General features: G+C 45.0%; 1 protein-coding gene across 3 annotated transcripts in view; it reads left to right on the top strand.

The window, feature by feature from the left end:
- The window catches only part of LOC147460670 (oxidoreductase, zinc-binding dehydrogenase family protein), a 58,552-nt gene extending 46,404 nt beyond the window's left edge, over window positions 1–12,148 (top strand). For 2 of the 3 annotated variants that reach the window (XM_086508391.1, XM_086508390.1), the window contains exons 5-11: window positions 3,835–3,963; window positions 4,052–4,169; window positions 4,431–4,509; window positions 4,752–4,861; window positions 4,952–5,073; window positions 11,332–11,437; window positions 11,615–12,148. In XM_086508391.1, the coding sequence (XP_086364517.1) occupies window positions 3,835–3,963; window positions 4,052–4,169; window positions 4,431–4,509; window positions 4,752–4,861; window positions 4,952–5,073; window positions 11,332–11,437; window positions 11,615–11,905 (955 nt within the window). In that variant the 3' untranslated portion in view covers window positions 11,906–12,148. Of the gene's footprint in view, window positions 1–3,834; window positions 3,964–4,051; window positions 4,170–4,430; window positions 4,510–4,751; window positions 4,862–4,951; window positions 5,074–11,331; window positions 11,489–11,614 lie in introns of all 3 variants that reach the window. The other variant, XM_086508392.1, reaches the window with a different exon arrangement.
- Window positions 12,149–13,397: the final 1,249 nt, after the last annotated feature.

The following is a 13,397-nucleotide window of genomic DNA, read 5'->3' as shown; positions in this document are numbered from 1 at the left end:
CATCTACACTAAGTAACTGGGCATGCACAGTCTACGAATAGACTCACAAAAGTGCCAGATCACCTCTAAATCTAGACTGACTGGATTGACTGAACCCTTGTCGTGCTGTAGCTTGTCCACGGACACGTAGGGTTGGATGTGTCACGTGACACCCCTTTTGACTTTTAGGCCCTTTCGGCGAGGATCTGGAAGTTGGAGGGAACTTCTTCTTCTTCTGGTGCTTCTAGGGTTTAGGCCCCTCGCGGGGGTCTGTAGGCTGACCAAGGCTAGGCTCGGGGAGCCCTAACCCGCTGGGTCTTCAATGGCTTGACACGTCAATTGTTTGTGACAGAGTCCTCATTATAGGACCTTAGCATTAGAACCGAGCCTAGATAGTTTTTGCATGTGTATCAACTCTTATTAAGAGTAAACTTACTTCTAATAAGTGACCAACATAATAAATGTCGTGGGGCTTGCTTTCTACCACCCTTGATGTCACAAATTGCTGACATGTCAAGCCATTGAAGAACGGAGCCGACTTGCAGATCCCGGCCGAGGGTCGTAAACCCTTAGTGAAGAAGCAGAAGCAGCAGAAGAAGTTTTACCAACTTGCAAAGTCTTGCCGAGTGGGCTATTTTTAAAGAAGACTTCCCACCAACTTATGGGACCCCGTCCGATGGGGCCCAAGTGACATAAAGGCATTAAAATAAAGGACCAGCACATACACACAACTGATGACGTGGCAGCAGATGTATGGAATTCCGTAATTTAGGGTGACATACTGACGTGGCAGGCAGTATGGAATTTCGCATTTTACGTTGGCAGTGCCACATGGCACCGTGTTTTGCAGGCTGGCAGCTTTTGGACAAGATGCTTTTGAACCAGTTGCTTTTGAGTTTACTGTGCAGAGGGCTTATTCTCTTGCACGCTTCAGTGAGAAGGTGCAGAGCGCGAGTATCGGCATTGTGATGAGTTCAAGTAATATAAAGAAATACAGAAAGGGGCGCCAAGGCTTGGGGCCAATACTCTCTGGGGCGGAATTCCGCCACTCTGTGTCCCGTGTGCTCTCTTTCTTTCAGTTTCAGTTGTTATTGAAGTGCTAAAAGTTTGTTCAATCTGCTCTTTTCTATTGGCACGTGGTGCTTGTCTAGTGATAGTGGTATCAGAGCCTCAGGGGTGTGCTTTTCTGAAAGCATACCGGTCCCCCCAAAGAGCAGACAGAGCAAACTGACGCTTCCAAAGTCTATTGGAATTTTATTTAAAGTATCTTTGTGTCCCGACCTCAGACTGATTAGCCACTCCCACCCTTCATCGCGCATCGTGCGCGCTCCCATCTTCACCGCTCTGTCTTACAAGGCATAAGCCATAAAGAACCCAAGACATTGCGTTCATGGATTCGGCAGAATACTTGCAGTATCTCCTCGACGAGCTTTGCGACATTCTTTTGCGGCATCCTTACTAGAATCTTCCGATGCTTTAAAGTTTTCAACAATTTTTGAATTACATGTTACCCCCTCGAATGCCCCATGTGGTACCACCTCCTCCAACACTAGAAAGTACGAGAGCTTTCAACTAGCAACCCTCCCAGCCGTTTGTTCCGATCGGGGGAGTCTTCAGGAATATGGTGCAGCCATCTGACCGTGAACCTGTGCAACCGCCTTTGCCACCGCCATCGTCCCCACCTCCACCGCCACCAGGCTGCAACGGTTGGAGCCCATATGGATACCCTTATTATCCGTACGCGGGATACGCTCCTAACCAGCTGAAAGATTTAAAGGATGGCAGCATGACAATCAAACTTTTTACTTTTTTTTGGGATGAAAGATCGAAAGAAAGCATTGCAGTTCCTACAGCAATTCAACAACATCTATGCTCTGGGGAGCTATTCAGAAGAATCCAAGATTTCTCGAGCAGCGGGATTTCTTAAAGATAATTCTATGCAGTGGTGGAGTTCAATCGCAACACAACCGCATGCTCCAAGGACTCGGCAAGCTTTCAAGACAGTCTTTGCATGCAGTTACACGACTTCTCTCTTTGAAGTCCGGATTTTGGCAGAGGGGCAACTTGAAATTGCTTGCCATCGAAACCATCCATTTCTATAACCAGAGGTTTCTCGACGTGTACCTTCCGGTGTCCTTCTTTAGGTTTGTTCCCTTGGAGGCCCAATGCGAGCGATACACCGTTGGACTACCATCACCATTGCAGGAATATTCTCTCTCCAAGCAAGTCTCCACCATGCAAGAGCTTATGGACCATGCGGGGGGAGTGACAAGGTAGTCGTTGAGTAGCTTCATACCGCGGACCGTTTGTCTCGAGGGAGTGCTCATCGGCGCTGTTTGTTGTGTCTTGTAACATGCATATGTGAGCATTTGTGTTGCATTGTGATGTGTCAATTACTGAATATTCCTAATTGGACGAGATTGCCTGGGTATGTAATTTTAGTGCATCAAGACACCCATGGAAGATGAGTACGGTCTGGGTGTGATGGCTAATTTTACTACGCCGGAATATCAGAGTTCCGATTTGGACGAAAGGAGAAGCTAATTCCTTGATCCAAAGAGCAGAAAGGAGAAGCTAACTCCTAGATCAAAACAGCCGAAAGGAGAAGCTAACTCCTTGATCAAAAGAGCAGAAAGGAGAAGCTAACTCCTTAATAAAAAGAGCAAACTGATTGTCCCTCAGAATGTGTCTCGGAAATTTTTGAGCTAACTTGAGTTGTTTTGCAGATATCCTGTAATGGAGGACGATTACTCTCTTTCAAGAAGGAGAGATGTAACAAACTGCTGACGTGTCAAAGCCTAAAGAATGGAGCCAACTCACAGATGTGGCCGAGGGGCCTAAACCCTAAGAAGAACAAGTAACAGAAGAAGTGTCACAAAGTGATGACGTGGTTGCCCCAGAGCAGAAACCCTAACCCTAATTTTTGCCAAAAACCCTAATTGCTGAAACCCTAATTTTGGAAACCCTAACCCTAAAACTGCAGAAACCCTAACCCTAACCCTAAGGGCAGATTTCTGTGTTTTGCGTTGGTTGATGACGTGGCAGGCTGTACGGATTTCCGTGATTTATGCTGGCAGTTTTTGGCTTTGCTTTTGGACCAAAAGCTTTTGAGTTTTAAAGGCTTTTCACTGTAATTGCTTTTTAGGCCAAGGGCCTTTAAATATGAGGTTAGGGCTCATTCTTTGGCATGCTTCCTGGAGAGGGTGCAGAGTCTGGAGTACCGGCTTGTACTTTGATGATGCAATACAAAGAAATACCGAAAGGGGCGCCAAGGTTTGGGGCCAATACTCTCTCGGGTGGAATTCCGCCACTCTGTGTCGCGTGTCGTCTCTCTCTCTCTCTCTCTCTCTTTCAGTTCAGTTGTTATTGAAGTGCTAAAGTTTGTTCAGTCTGTTCTTTTCTATTGGCATGTGGTGCCCGCCTTGTGACAACGTTTCCACTGCTCCATAGGGATGTTTTGGATTGCTCTAGTGTGTCATGCACTGATCCTCTTGTTCTCTAGATACATAGACTCAGAGAGACGCTCTCGAGAAACAGGGTATTCACTCAAAGGGCAGCTGATCGAATTTCACGAGCACTCACTCCCTATTGCATCCCAGGTGGCGTTGTACAATTGGATTAAGCCGCTTAGTTACGCGACTAAGACCTTGGAAAGTTTATACCTGTTACCATAGAAGGCTGCATCAAAACATGGCTTTTTAGTTATATTTTTTTAAAGCGCAAACTGCCCAATGGGCTACATCACCCCTTTCATGAGGGTCAACTTACAAAGAGAGAGAGACTCCCAAAATGGGTGTTTGGATGTTTTTCTACTAAATAAATTCGTATAACGATGGTCAATGTTGTATTTTGCAGAGTTTCGTGCAAAAATTGCTCCTTTGAGTTAGGTTATGGCAGTAGTTCCTTTCGACCTTGTGAGTGGAGAGCAGCAAAGACTCTTTCTGGTTTACACTCTATCAGTTGCTTGTACAGGTTTGAGTGTAGGTATGATAACAGGATTCAAAAGCTGCACTTCTTTATCATGCTGTTTGGCTTGGTAGATTGTCAATGATATTGTCTATTTCCTTAATAGGGCACCCGTTTATGCAAAAGAACCAACAAAGAAGCGATTACTCGATACTCTCTTGTCTGCTGTAGATGCAGAAACAACTCGCTTGGAAGCTGCACTTGTTTTATCAGATGGATCTCTGGTACTTATGCTCATGTGTAGAACGTTATTTACTGAAATTTAAGAATGAATAAAGTCATCATGGCATGAATTACTTAACATGTTTGTTCCTTATTTGAGAATGAGTAAAGTTTTCATGTCATGAATTACGTAACATGTTTGTTCCTTCTATGACTGTACCATGGTCACATTGTGTCTAGACTCTAATGTAGCTTCATGGATTCAGTTTAAGTTTGTGTGCATGGATATTCTGCTAGCAATTACCTTTAATCTCCTGGTGAAGGTTGTGGAAGATAAAGCCCTGATTGGAGACACTGATCATGAGGTGGAAATGTTCCTACCATTTGATTGTCCTCCTACAGGTATCTTAATATCCAGAGGGTTGAATATGAGTACTTTTAATGGGAGAAAATAAGCTTGATTTTAGAAGGAAACGATTTCGTACTGGAGCTGACAGAAGAGGAAACTGTTAATCAGGCATTGCAATTAGATCAAAAGCTGTAGATTTTTTCGCGTTAATACATAGCGTTTGTTAGGGCATGTGTGGTGGTTAGATTTCTAATGTTATCAGACTAATTTTGCCTTTGGTGCTTCAATATTGAAGATATTAGGAATGGAGAAGTTTCTGGCCTTGCAATTGTAAGCGGCTCAATTCAAGCACATGCATATGGTTTCTCTCGTGACCCATGGTCGCGTGCAGCCAGCGATTTAAAGGCATGGCATCTCTCTTCTTGCCTTTTTTTACATTCATGTGGGACAGTAGCCTTTGTAGCTAAACTTTAAATGTATGGTTCTTTTTGACAGGCAGATATAGTGAAGAGCCTAAGAAGCAGGCTTGAAATACTACATGATGAAATAGATAATTTTTCAAAAGATGTGAATCCAATCACTAATGGCGAGCACACTGTGCATCCTCTTCAAAGAGTGTGAGTGACATGTCAAATCATTACTCTTTCAATCTATGCTCAAGAGTAGCATTGCCAATATTCTGTTCCAGTTAGTTTAGATGATTTCCCATTGGCATGTGGTGCCGACCATTTACACATACTGGTTGAATTGCAGAGCATGTCGCGGGTGTGCCTCGGCCCTCAAGTGGTGTTTCTTTGTATGTATGTTTGGTGCAGATCCACGTGGTTGGCAATTCTTAGAGTATTAACGGGATTTTTTGAGTGAACACAAACAACTATTGTTAGACCTCATAGTTAGGTCCTAGATAAGGCACCCTAGGGCAGTCACTTCTGTAGCAGTTCAATTGAGTCGACACGGCCCGGGGTAGTTCCGTGCCCTCAGAGATTGGTCCGAAAGAGTGGTGCCCCTTTCTATATTTATTTTTATATCAATGCTCGAGCAAAGTTAATAAGCCTGCTGGTCCTCTCTGCTCGAAATCTCGTCAACAATCTGAGCCAGAGAGTGGCCTTGGGGTCTTATTTAAAGCCCTTGGCCATGGAAAAGCAGTTTACAAGAAAAGCTTGAAACTCAAAAGCTGTAGTCCCAAAAGCCGGCGCTGTTTCCAGCCAGCGCAAATTACGGAATTCCGTACGCTGCCATGTCAGCGCTGTCAGCGCGTTTTTCGGCTGTCTGTACAGCCAGTCAGCGCGATTTGCGGTGGGTCCGTACAGCCTGCCCGCCAGCTTTGTTTTTAATTCCTAATGTCCCTAGGGCCTCATCGGACCGGACCCTATAAGTTGTTTCGCTTATAACTTTTGGTCCTGTCGGTTGGGCACGCCACGTCATAATTTTGTGACACATGGCAATGCTTTCCCAAGGATAGGAGGGTATGGGTAAAGACTGTAGAAATCCTGGTGCCTTATGCTTGTCAAACTTGACCTTTTGGCATACTAAACAATTGCGAACAAACTTGTCCACATCCTTCTTGAGGCTCGGCCAGTAAAAATAATGCTCGACACCCTTGAAGGTGGTATCTATGTCGCCGGAAAAAAAGTGGACAATGGCATTCTGTTCAAACCTTTTCCCTCAAAGGCTGTGTAACACACAACATCGTTTTTCGCATCAAGTAGCCGTCCCGTGTGGAATTGCGTGCAACTATCTCCCCGCTCTGCAATTGGTTAAAGATATTTGCAAAAATCAGGATTTGTGGCGTACTGATCTACCATATCCTCGAAGCTTCGATGATGTATCGCTAAATAGCCAGAACCAAGGCTTTCTAGACAGCGCATCTGTCACTAAATTTTTCTGTCCCTGAACATGGACTATTTGGAAATGAAACTGTGACAGGATGTAAGCCCACCTCAGGATGTTAGCCCACCTCATCTGCTTTTCCGAAAGCTGCTTCTGCGACAAGAAGTAGCGTAAACGTTGATGGTCTGTGAAGCTCCGAGTAGAAAACGTCGCCACTGAGTAAGAGCATGGATAACTGCCAAAAGCTTTCTCATAAATCTTTGCAACCTGTTCAGAACGTGGAAACATCTTGCTCTCGTAAGCTATGACATGGCCTTGCATCAAGATTGCTCCCAAACTGCGACCACATGCATCTCAGTAAACGTCAAAGGGCTTTTGCAAGTCTGGGAAAGCCAATACTGGTCTACTTGTCAACTTTTCCTTGAGACAATAGTAGATAGGCTCCAAGTATCAGGCAAGCCCTCACACATGGCACGGTTAGACATAACTGCTAGAAGCTCTGCTAGTAAATCTCTGGCATGCGTGAACTGCTCAGCCACTAAGCCATCATGATCATATGCTCTTCCAGTCCTCATCCTATCAATGGCCTCCCTCACCATCTCAGCGGTGAAAAAAGCACATGTGTGTGGGCATGGGTCAGGGGGGTCGGGAAGGGGGGGTTGCTCAGGAACTGTGTACAGAGATGATGCATACTGGCCCCAAGCCTCTGTAGAAGTGATGGCAGGGGTGGGGGTGGGGGGGGGGGGGGGGGAGTGCTCATGAAAGAGCCGCCGTGCCTCACGTGAGTCCTGACTCAAGAATAGCTGGTATAGATCCTGCTCTGGGCGAGCCAAAAATGCCCTCTTCTTCCGCCGCACTAGGCGTCGGAAGTCAATCTATGTGTGTCTATGAGTGATGTCCCCCAAAAGCACCTCCCTCTGAAGTCTAGCTCTAGTGTCCCGGCATTCCTCATCATACCAACTGTTCTGGGGCATGCTCCCCGAACGGCGTCTCTGCTCAGGCTGGGTATGTGGGTATGCCTCTGCTGCTGCATCATGTAGTGTCTGTGTCAGTATAGTAGTAAGCTCCTCCAGAGGTCGCCCTGGCTCCTCTGTGCACAGGCGTTTGTAGATCCCATCTATGTATACAGAGTCCGTCTCCCGGGTGAAGGTGTAGCAGCCCGTAGCTTGTGTGCTATACTAAACTGAAAAGAGATGGTCAACGACACAAGAGCATGGTCCACTGCCACACCAACAGGTCTGGGTCCAACCGTGAGATCTTGGATACTAGAGATGAGGCTCGGTTGTGCCATGACATAATCCACTGTGCTGGCTCCATGTCTGTGTGGAAAGCATGTAAAACCCCTCGTAGCGGGAAATCTCTTTAGGCCATTCAAGATGGCCAATCCATGTGCAGTCCCCATGTCTATCAAGTGTCGTCCATACTCAGTGTGTTCTCCATCCTGTGATAGTCTGGATAGGCCTGTCTCTGCAACATCCAACTCTCTCAGCATCTCCTCTGAAGTATCATAAAAACTGTCTGATGATGGGCAGTCCTAGCATTGAAATCCCCTAGAATGATGATGTCACCATCTTTAGAGAACTCCTATATGTCATCATCCAAAATAGAGAAGGGGGACTGTCCTCTGGGTGGTGCATAAATTGACGTACTCGGGGGAAAGTAGCAAATAGCAATGTAAAGATATCTGCATGTCTCTGCTCTCAATCTCACCCACATGTACCTAGCTTGCTCATCCCTGCGGGCTATATGCATCAATGACTGCAACTCCTCCCTGAATAACACTGCCACTCCTCCTGAGCCCCGCCCTCTGTGCTCTGATCGTGTCTCGTGTCTACAAGCTGTCTACCATCTATATCCACTAATGTGAGGCATAGATTGCCTCGGGGCTTGATGTGTCTCAGAGTAGAAGACGATGTCTCTTCCTGTAAAACTATCCTCAAAAGCACCTACATCAAGGCGCATAGATCCATTACAATTCCAGGTGGCAACTTTGAGTGTGGTCCCATAGGTCTCGCACCGTCATGTGGAGGGCCGCTCTACAATCACCACCCGACCATCTTTGTAGAAGGCCGTCTTTCCCTTCTCCCTTGCCGCTTGAATCTCTGGCATTACCTCTCTCATATGCGCAAGCTGTGTGAAAGTGAGGTCATCTCCAAGGAATATCCCGTTTTCTTTAGTGTAGGGCGCTTCTTCAAGAAGTCCTTCTTTGCCTCCATGGATGGGAAACGGATGATTAAAGCTCTCCCTTTTGAAGTCTCCCCATTGCCTTGTGTCTTCTTCCCTACCCTCCATGCCTTTGTATGAGTAGCCTCACTACCCATCATGCGGAGCAGTCCTTCGACTTCCCCTTCCACATCATCTCGGTCTTTTAGACTGGTTACTCTTATATGCAAGGCTCTAGTTTTCCTTCGCTGCTCTTCTTCTAGAGTCATGTTGATGATTGTAGGAGTGGGGACGGATGTGGTTTCTTTCCCTTTCCCTTTCTTAGCGACTTCTATCCATTTCTCGGCCTCATCCGCCTTCTTCGGCGTCTTCGTGATCACATCCATCCACGAAGACGTCTTTACCACCTTCTGTTTCTCCTCCTCTGTGATCATCCGTACCTGCTCCTTGATGACCTTGATCTCCTCTATCACCGAGGGCTGGAATTCCCCTTCTTCCAGTCCACTTCTTACTCTATCCGCAAGCTCTCGCTTGAGGGCTGTGACCTCTTCTCTAAGTGCTTGTGAATCCGCCTTAAGTGCTTGTAGCTCTGCGTGCAAGTCCGAGAGAGAGTTTGCTGAACCAACCAAGTTGGCGATGAATTAGATGATTATACAATGGGGGCTACTTATTTGCTGCCTGGGGGCCCTTAAGCACTTATACAATGGGGGCTAGATTATTTGAGCACTAGGTTCACTAGTGGGGCCATACTAGAGCTAACCTTGGGAGATTCTTTCTTCATCTGGCCTACAATGTGGTTGTGAAAGCGTTTTGTGGTCCTTTGTGAATTGTGCTACTGCATTTTTTGCAAGCTTTCCCTCCTACAATGGTTTGTGCAATCTTTTGCTTGGGAATGAGCCTAGGCTCATCCAAATTACATGCAATATTCTTGTCCTTGTTATTTTCTTCATGCTCTCTCTCGTTATGTAGCTGTTGTGTCAAGTTGTAGGTGATAGGACATTTTTTCTGTTTAATTGCACATTTGGGCATGTTCAAAAGGGGCTCTAGCACAGGAGGATTTTTGTTGCCATGCTTGCCAGTGCCTATTCAGAGATCAACATCTTGCCAAAAATGGAGAATAGTTTAATTGTAAGGCTGCAGGTAAGGTGGATATGCCAGTAAGTTGATTGCTGTCAGCCATCCATGGTATTGGACACATTTTATCTGATTATCCTACAACTCCTGCCACTTATTTAAAGTGGTCTCACCAGCCAGTCAAGGGCAATGTTCCCATTGTGAATGAAAGTACAACTCGTTTTCGAGCGTTCTAAATTTGCATTGCAACGCTATGTGGTTCTAGTTTGGCTAGCGTATAATCTGTGCCGCCTGCAATCCCCACAGTACAGATGCAGAGTACAATGCCATATGATACATGATGGTTCATTGTGTTGAAAACCAGGTGGCCCTTGGTATCTATGATCTCTCGGCTGATTAGAGCCAAGGCTTCCGTACTGCATGATATCATTCGAGCGGAATTAGCTGCCCCCCCCTATGGAGATTGAGGCGCTTACCAGATCAGTCTCCTTTGTACACAGTCCGTGGGATACTACCAGAGACAGATATGCCAGGGTGGCTCTAGAGTCCTCTAGACAATTAGCTCTTAATGGGGATACATCATGCTGGTATGCACAGATGGCATCATGGTTTCAGACACATGGTTTCACCATGAACAGGTTGCCTCCTTTTCAATACTCTCTACAGGCACCCTTCAGGTCTCTGACGCGGGTAGAGATTAATAGACTCATTCGTCAGGATCTGATCCAGCTATGGATAGAGCCGATACAAGAGTTGGGCACAAAGATGGCTTTCTATAGAGAGCATCTTCTCCACCTCACGGGGGATGGGTTTGTGATTCGACCTAGCTGGACACGCATCTTTCTCACGGTTTGCGTTGTGCCATTGGCCAGATATGCACATCCTCACATCAGCTCGAGATTGAGACTGGCAGATTCAGAGGGACACCAACAGATAGCAGGATATGCCGCTTATGCCATCTAGAGCCAGAGACAGAGGTACATTACATATGTCATTGCACAGTGTACTATGAGATACGAGGCCGTTTTCATTGTCTATTCAAAGAAGGTTTTGGGCCTCTATCTAGGGTCATGAGTTATGAGGATCATAGATGTCTTGGGCTATGTCTACTTGAGTTACACAGACATAGAGAAACTTTACTGAGGAGAGCTGAAGAGAGACAACCCCAAAGACAGATCACAGATTTCTTTACACTAGATATTGTACACCTAGAAGAACAGACAAAGGAGCAGCCAAGAGTGGAGAGGTCTGCCCGCACTACTGGCATTCTCATAGACCGAGCATTGGAGCTAGGGAGATCTAGATGACCCCGATGGAGAAGAGAAGCTACACAGCTTCGAAGGAGGCTACAGCAAAGGATTTGAGCCATACTTTTTCGTCATCCAGAGTGCAGATGAAGATGGATCTCTACTTCCCTCCCATATTGTCTACACATTGTACTGCTTAGTTCACACATTTCACGCCTTTCACCTTTCACACCTATCAGCTTAGTTTAGGATTCCGCAGTATTTATATTTTGTTATCCTAGTTTAATTTAATTTGTTAATCTGACTTTGTATCAGATACACCGCATTGTACCTTTCTGGTCTCATAGGTCACTTTGGCCTTTTGAAGACGTTAATATAACATTTCATTTCATTTCTCTCTCTCTCTCTCTCTCTCTCTCTCTCTCTCTCTCTCTCTCTCTCTCTCTCTCTCTCTCGATCATTATTAGAGTTTTTGTCATCGGCTATTTATATTAATTTGTTATGTTCTCAAGCAGTTTCTCATCCATAATCCTTTCCTGAAATACGGAACTGGTTTTGCAGGGAAGGTACTTCAGAATTCAGGTGTAAGCTTCCTCGCCGGTTGCTTTTCCCATGGTTGGAAGGAGTGTTTCTCTGTGACTACCTGCAAGAGGGTGAATCTCTACAGGTATCTCTTGTTTGTTAAAGCTGGCCCCCAACGTCTATGAGTGCTTTTAAGGTATTATTCTTGCGTATGACGCCATAGACTCTGAATATAAAAATGGGCCAGGTGTTACTCTGACGAGACACCATTTGTCTCTGCACCCCTCAGTGCTAAGGTGAAGAATTCAACTTATCTTTGCAGGATGTGGATGGTCGACTTAAGGATCTCCTTCATGTGAACAACCCTCTGGATCAGGGCAGGATATTGCAACATGAAAATGATGTGGAAGTTCTGATGAGAAGGTCTTTTTGGGAGGCTTCTGTTGGCAATGCGAACATCCACGAGGACAAGAGAAAGCAAGCAGGTTCCATATCCAATGCCGTGAGTGGGGCCATGATGCTCAAGGCTATTGGTGTACTGTCATTCTGTGTCTTGTTGGTGTCAATTATTGCTTCTTACTTCATCACAGTGAGGAAAAAATCTGCAAGCTGATAGGTTAGAGTAGTCTTAGTAGGAAGATTGAGCCTCGATTCCGAAAGGTGCAGCCAAATAGTATCCAATGTAGTCTTGAAGGCATGCTTAGCAAGCTAGTTGCCATTATTAAGTTGATTCTTGTTTGCAATTATCGTGTTGAATAAGTGAATTAGTGATATATAGACATTGAGAAGTGGATCACACTCTTTCTTATGTAGGCCATTGTGACTTTGTAGTGATTTTTTAAAATCTTTTGCCGTATTGCTTCTACTAAGGGCCTTGCAAAGGCCCAAATGGTCTTAGTGAACTTGGTGTGCAAAGTATATTGTAGTGTCTTGCTAGCTTCTACATTTCTAAAATCAATAAGTTGTGTGATCAAGCTGTTCCCTAGTTCACTCCTTATGAGGAATGTGTTGGCCAAGTCTTCCAAAAGGGAAGCTATTATTCACAAAACTTAAGGAACATAACCCATTAAATTTGCTAAATTTAAAGGTAATGAATGAGGCTAAAACATAGTGGCGTCCACATAACCTCACTAACACATAATAGGCCTTGGCTGTGAGGTATTGAGGCATCATTTCTATGCTCACAGGAGTGCCCGATTGCCTCAAATTTTAGTGCGGATGGATGCTATAGAGCTGTCCAACCTTAGTGGAGTATGTGGTTCAGTCGAAAGATTGTTGAGCCATTTTGAGAACGAACAACGTTGTGTGACCCCTCCCTCTTGGAAACAAGACGATTGCACTTGTAAGTCAAAGGGAGTTGTGAATGGGGGTGTTAACTATTGACTTTAGTTGTATGTACATAGTAAAATTACTAGTGTATAGGTGTGTTGAATACAAAGAGCCTAGATTGCTTGAATTTGGAAATTGGAATAAACTTTAATATTTAACACATCACATTAGCCCCCTTTTGCAGCCCGATCTCTCCACTGCGTCAAAGAATCTTCATTTACAGATGTATAAGAAGCCTATTGGATATTTTGAGCACGAGACTTGGGAGTAAGAAGAGAGATGCCTTCATACAGTCTATCTATAGGTTGACTCTTAGGTATTATCTCTCCAGTCTGATTGATAGGACTCCTTACTGTCTTTGATTGTATCATGGATCAACTGTCATTCGCATCGCAAAACAATCATTTTGTGATACATGGTGATGGAAAACCTATTTCCTTCCTTTTCTTGAGCAGTCTCAGGTACATGTGGGCCACTCATGAGAGATAGTTGACAAGTTAACATTTGTTTTCCTATTTCATAAGGACATTAAGTAGGGTTTCACACACACTCAATTGCATCCTCTTATGTAGGGCATTGTGAATTTTCACTTTGTTCAATTACTTGCATGCAGGTGAACATGATTGTCAATGACCACATAGAGTTTTGATCCGTTGTTGTATTGCTTCTTTTTGGAGGCATCTCTGCTCGTCCAGTAAAGACGAGTGTCAAAAAAATTCGGCATTTATAGACCCGAAGAGTTGGCCCACCTCATAAATGGTTTTAGTGAACTTTGT

This window comes from Adiantum capillus-veneris, chromosome 3 (assembly GCF_014529385.1).
Source record: "Adiantum capillus-veneris isolate H3 chromosome 3, ASM1452938v2, whole genome shotgun sequence".
NCBI lineage: Eukaryota > Viridiplantae > Streptophyta > Polypodiopsida > Polypodiales > Pteridaceae > Adiantum > Adiantum capillus-veneris.
This window is presented reverse-complemented; position numbering and strand designations above follow the sequence as displayed.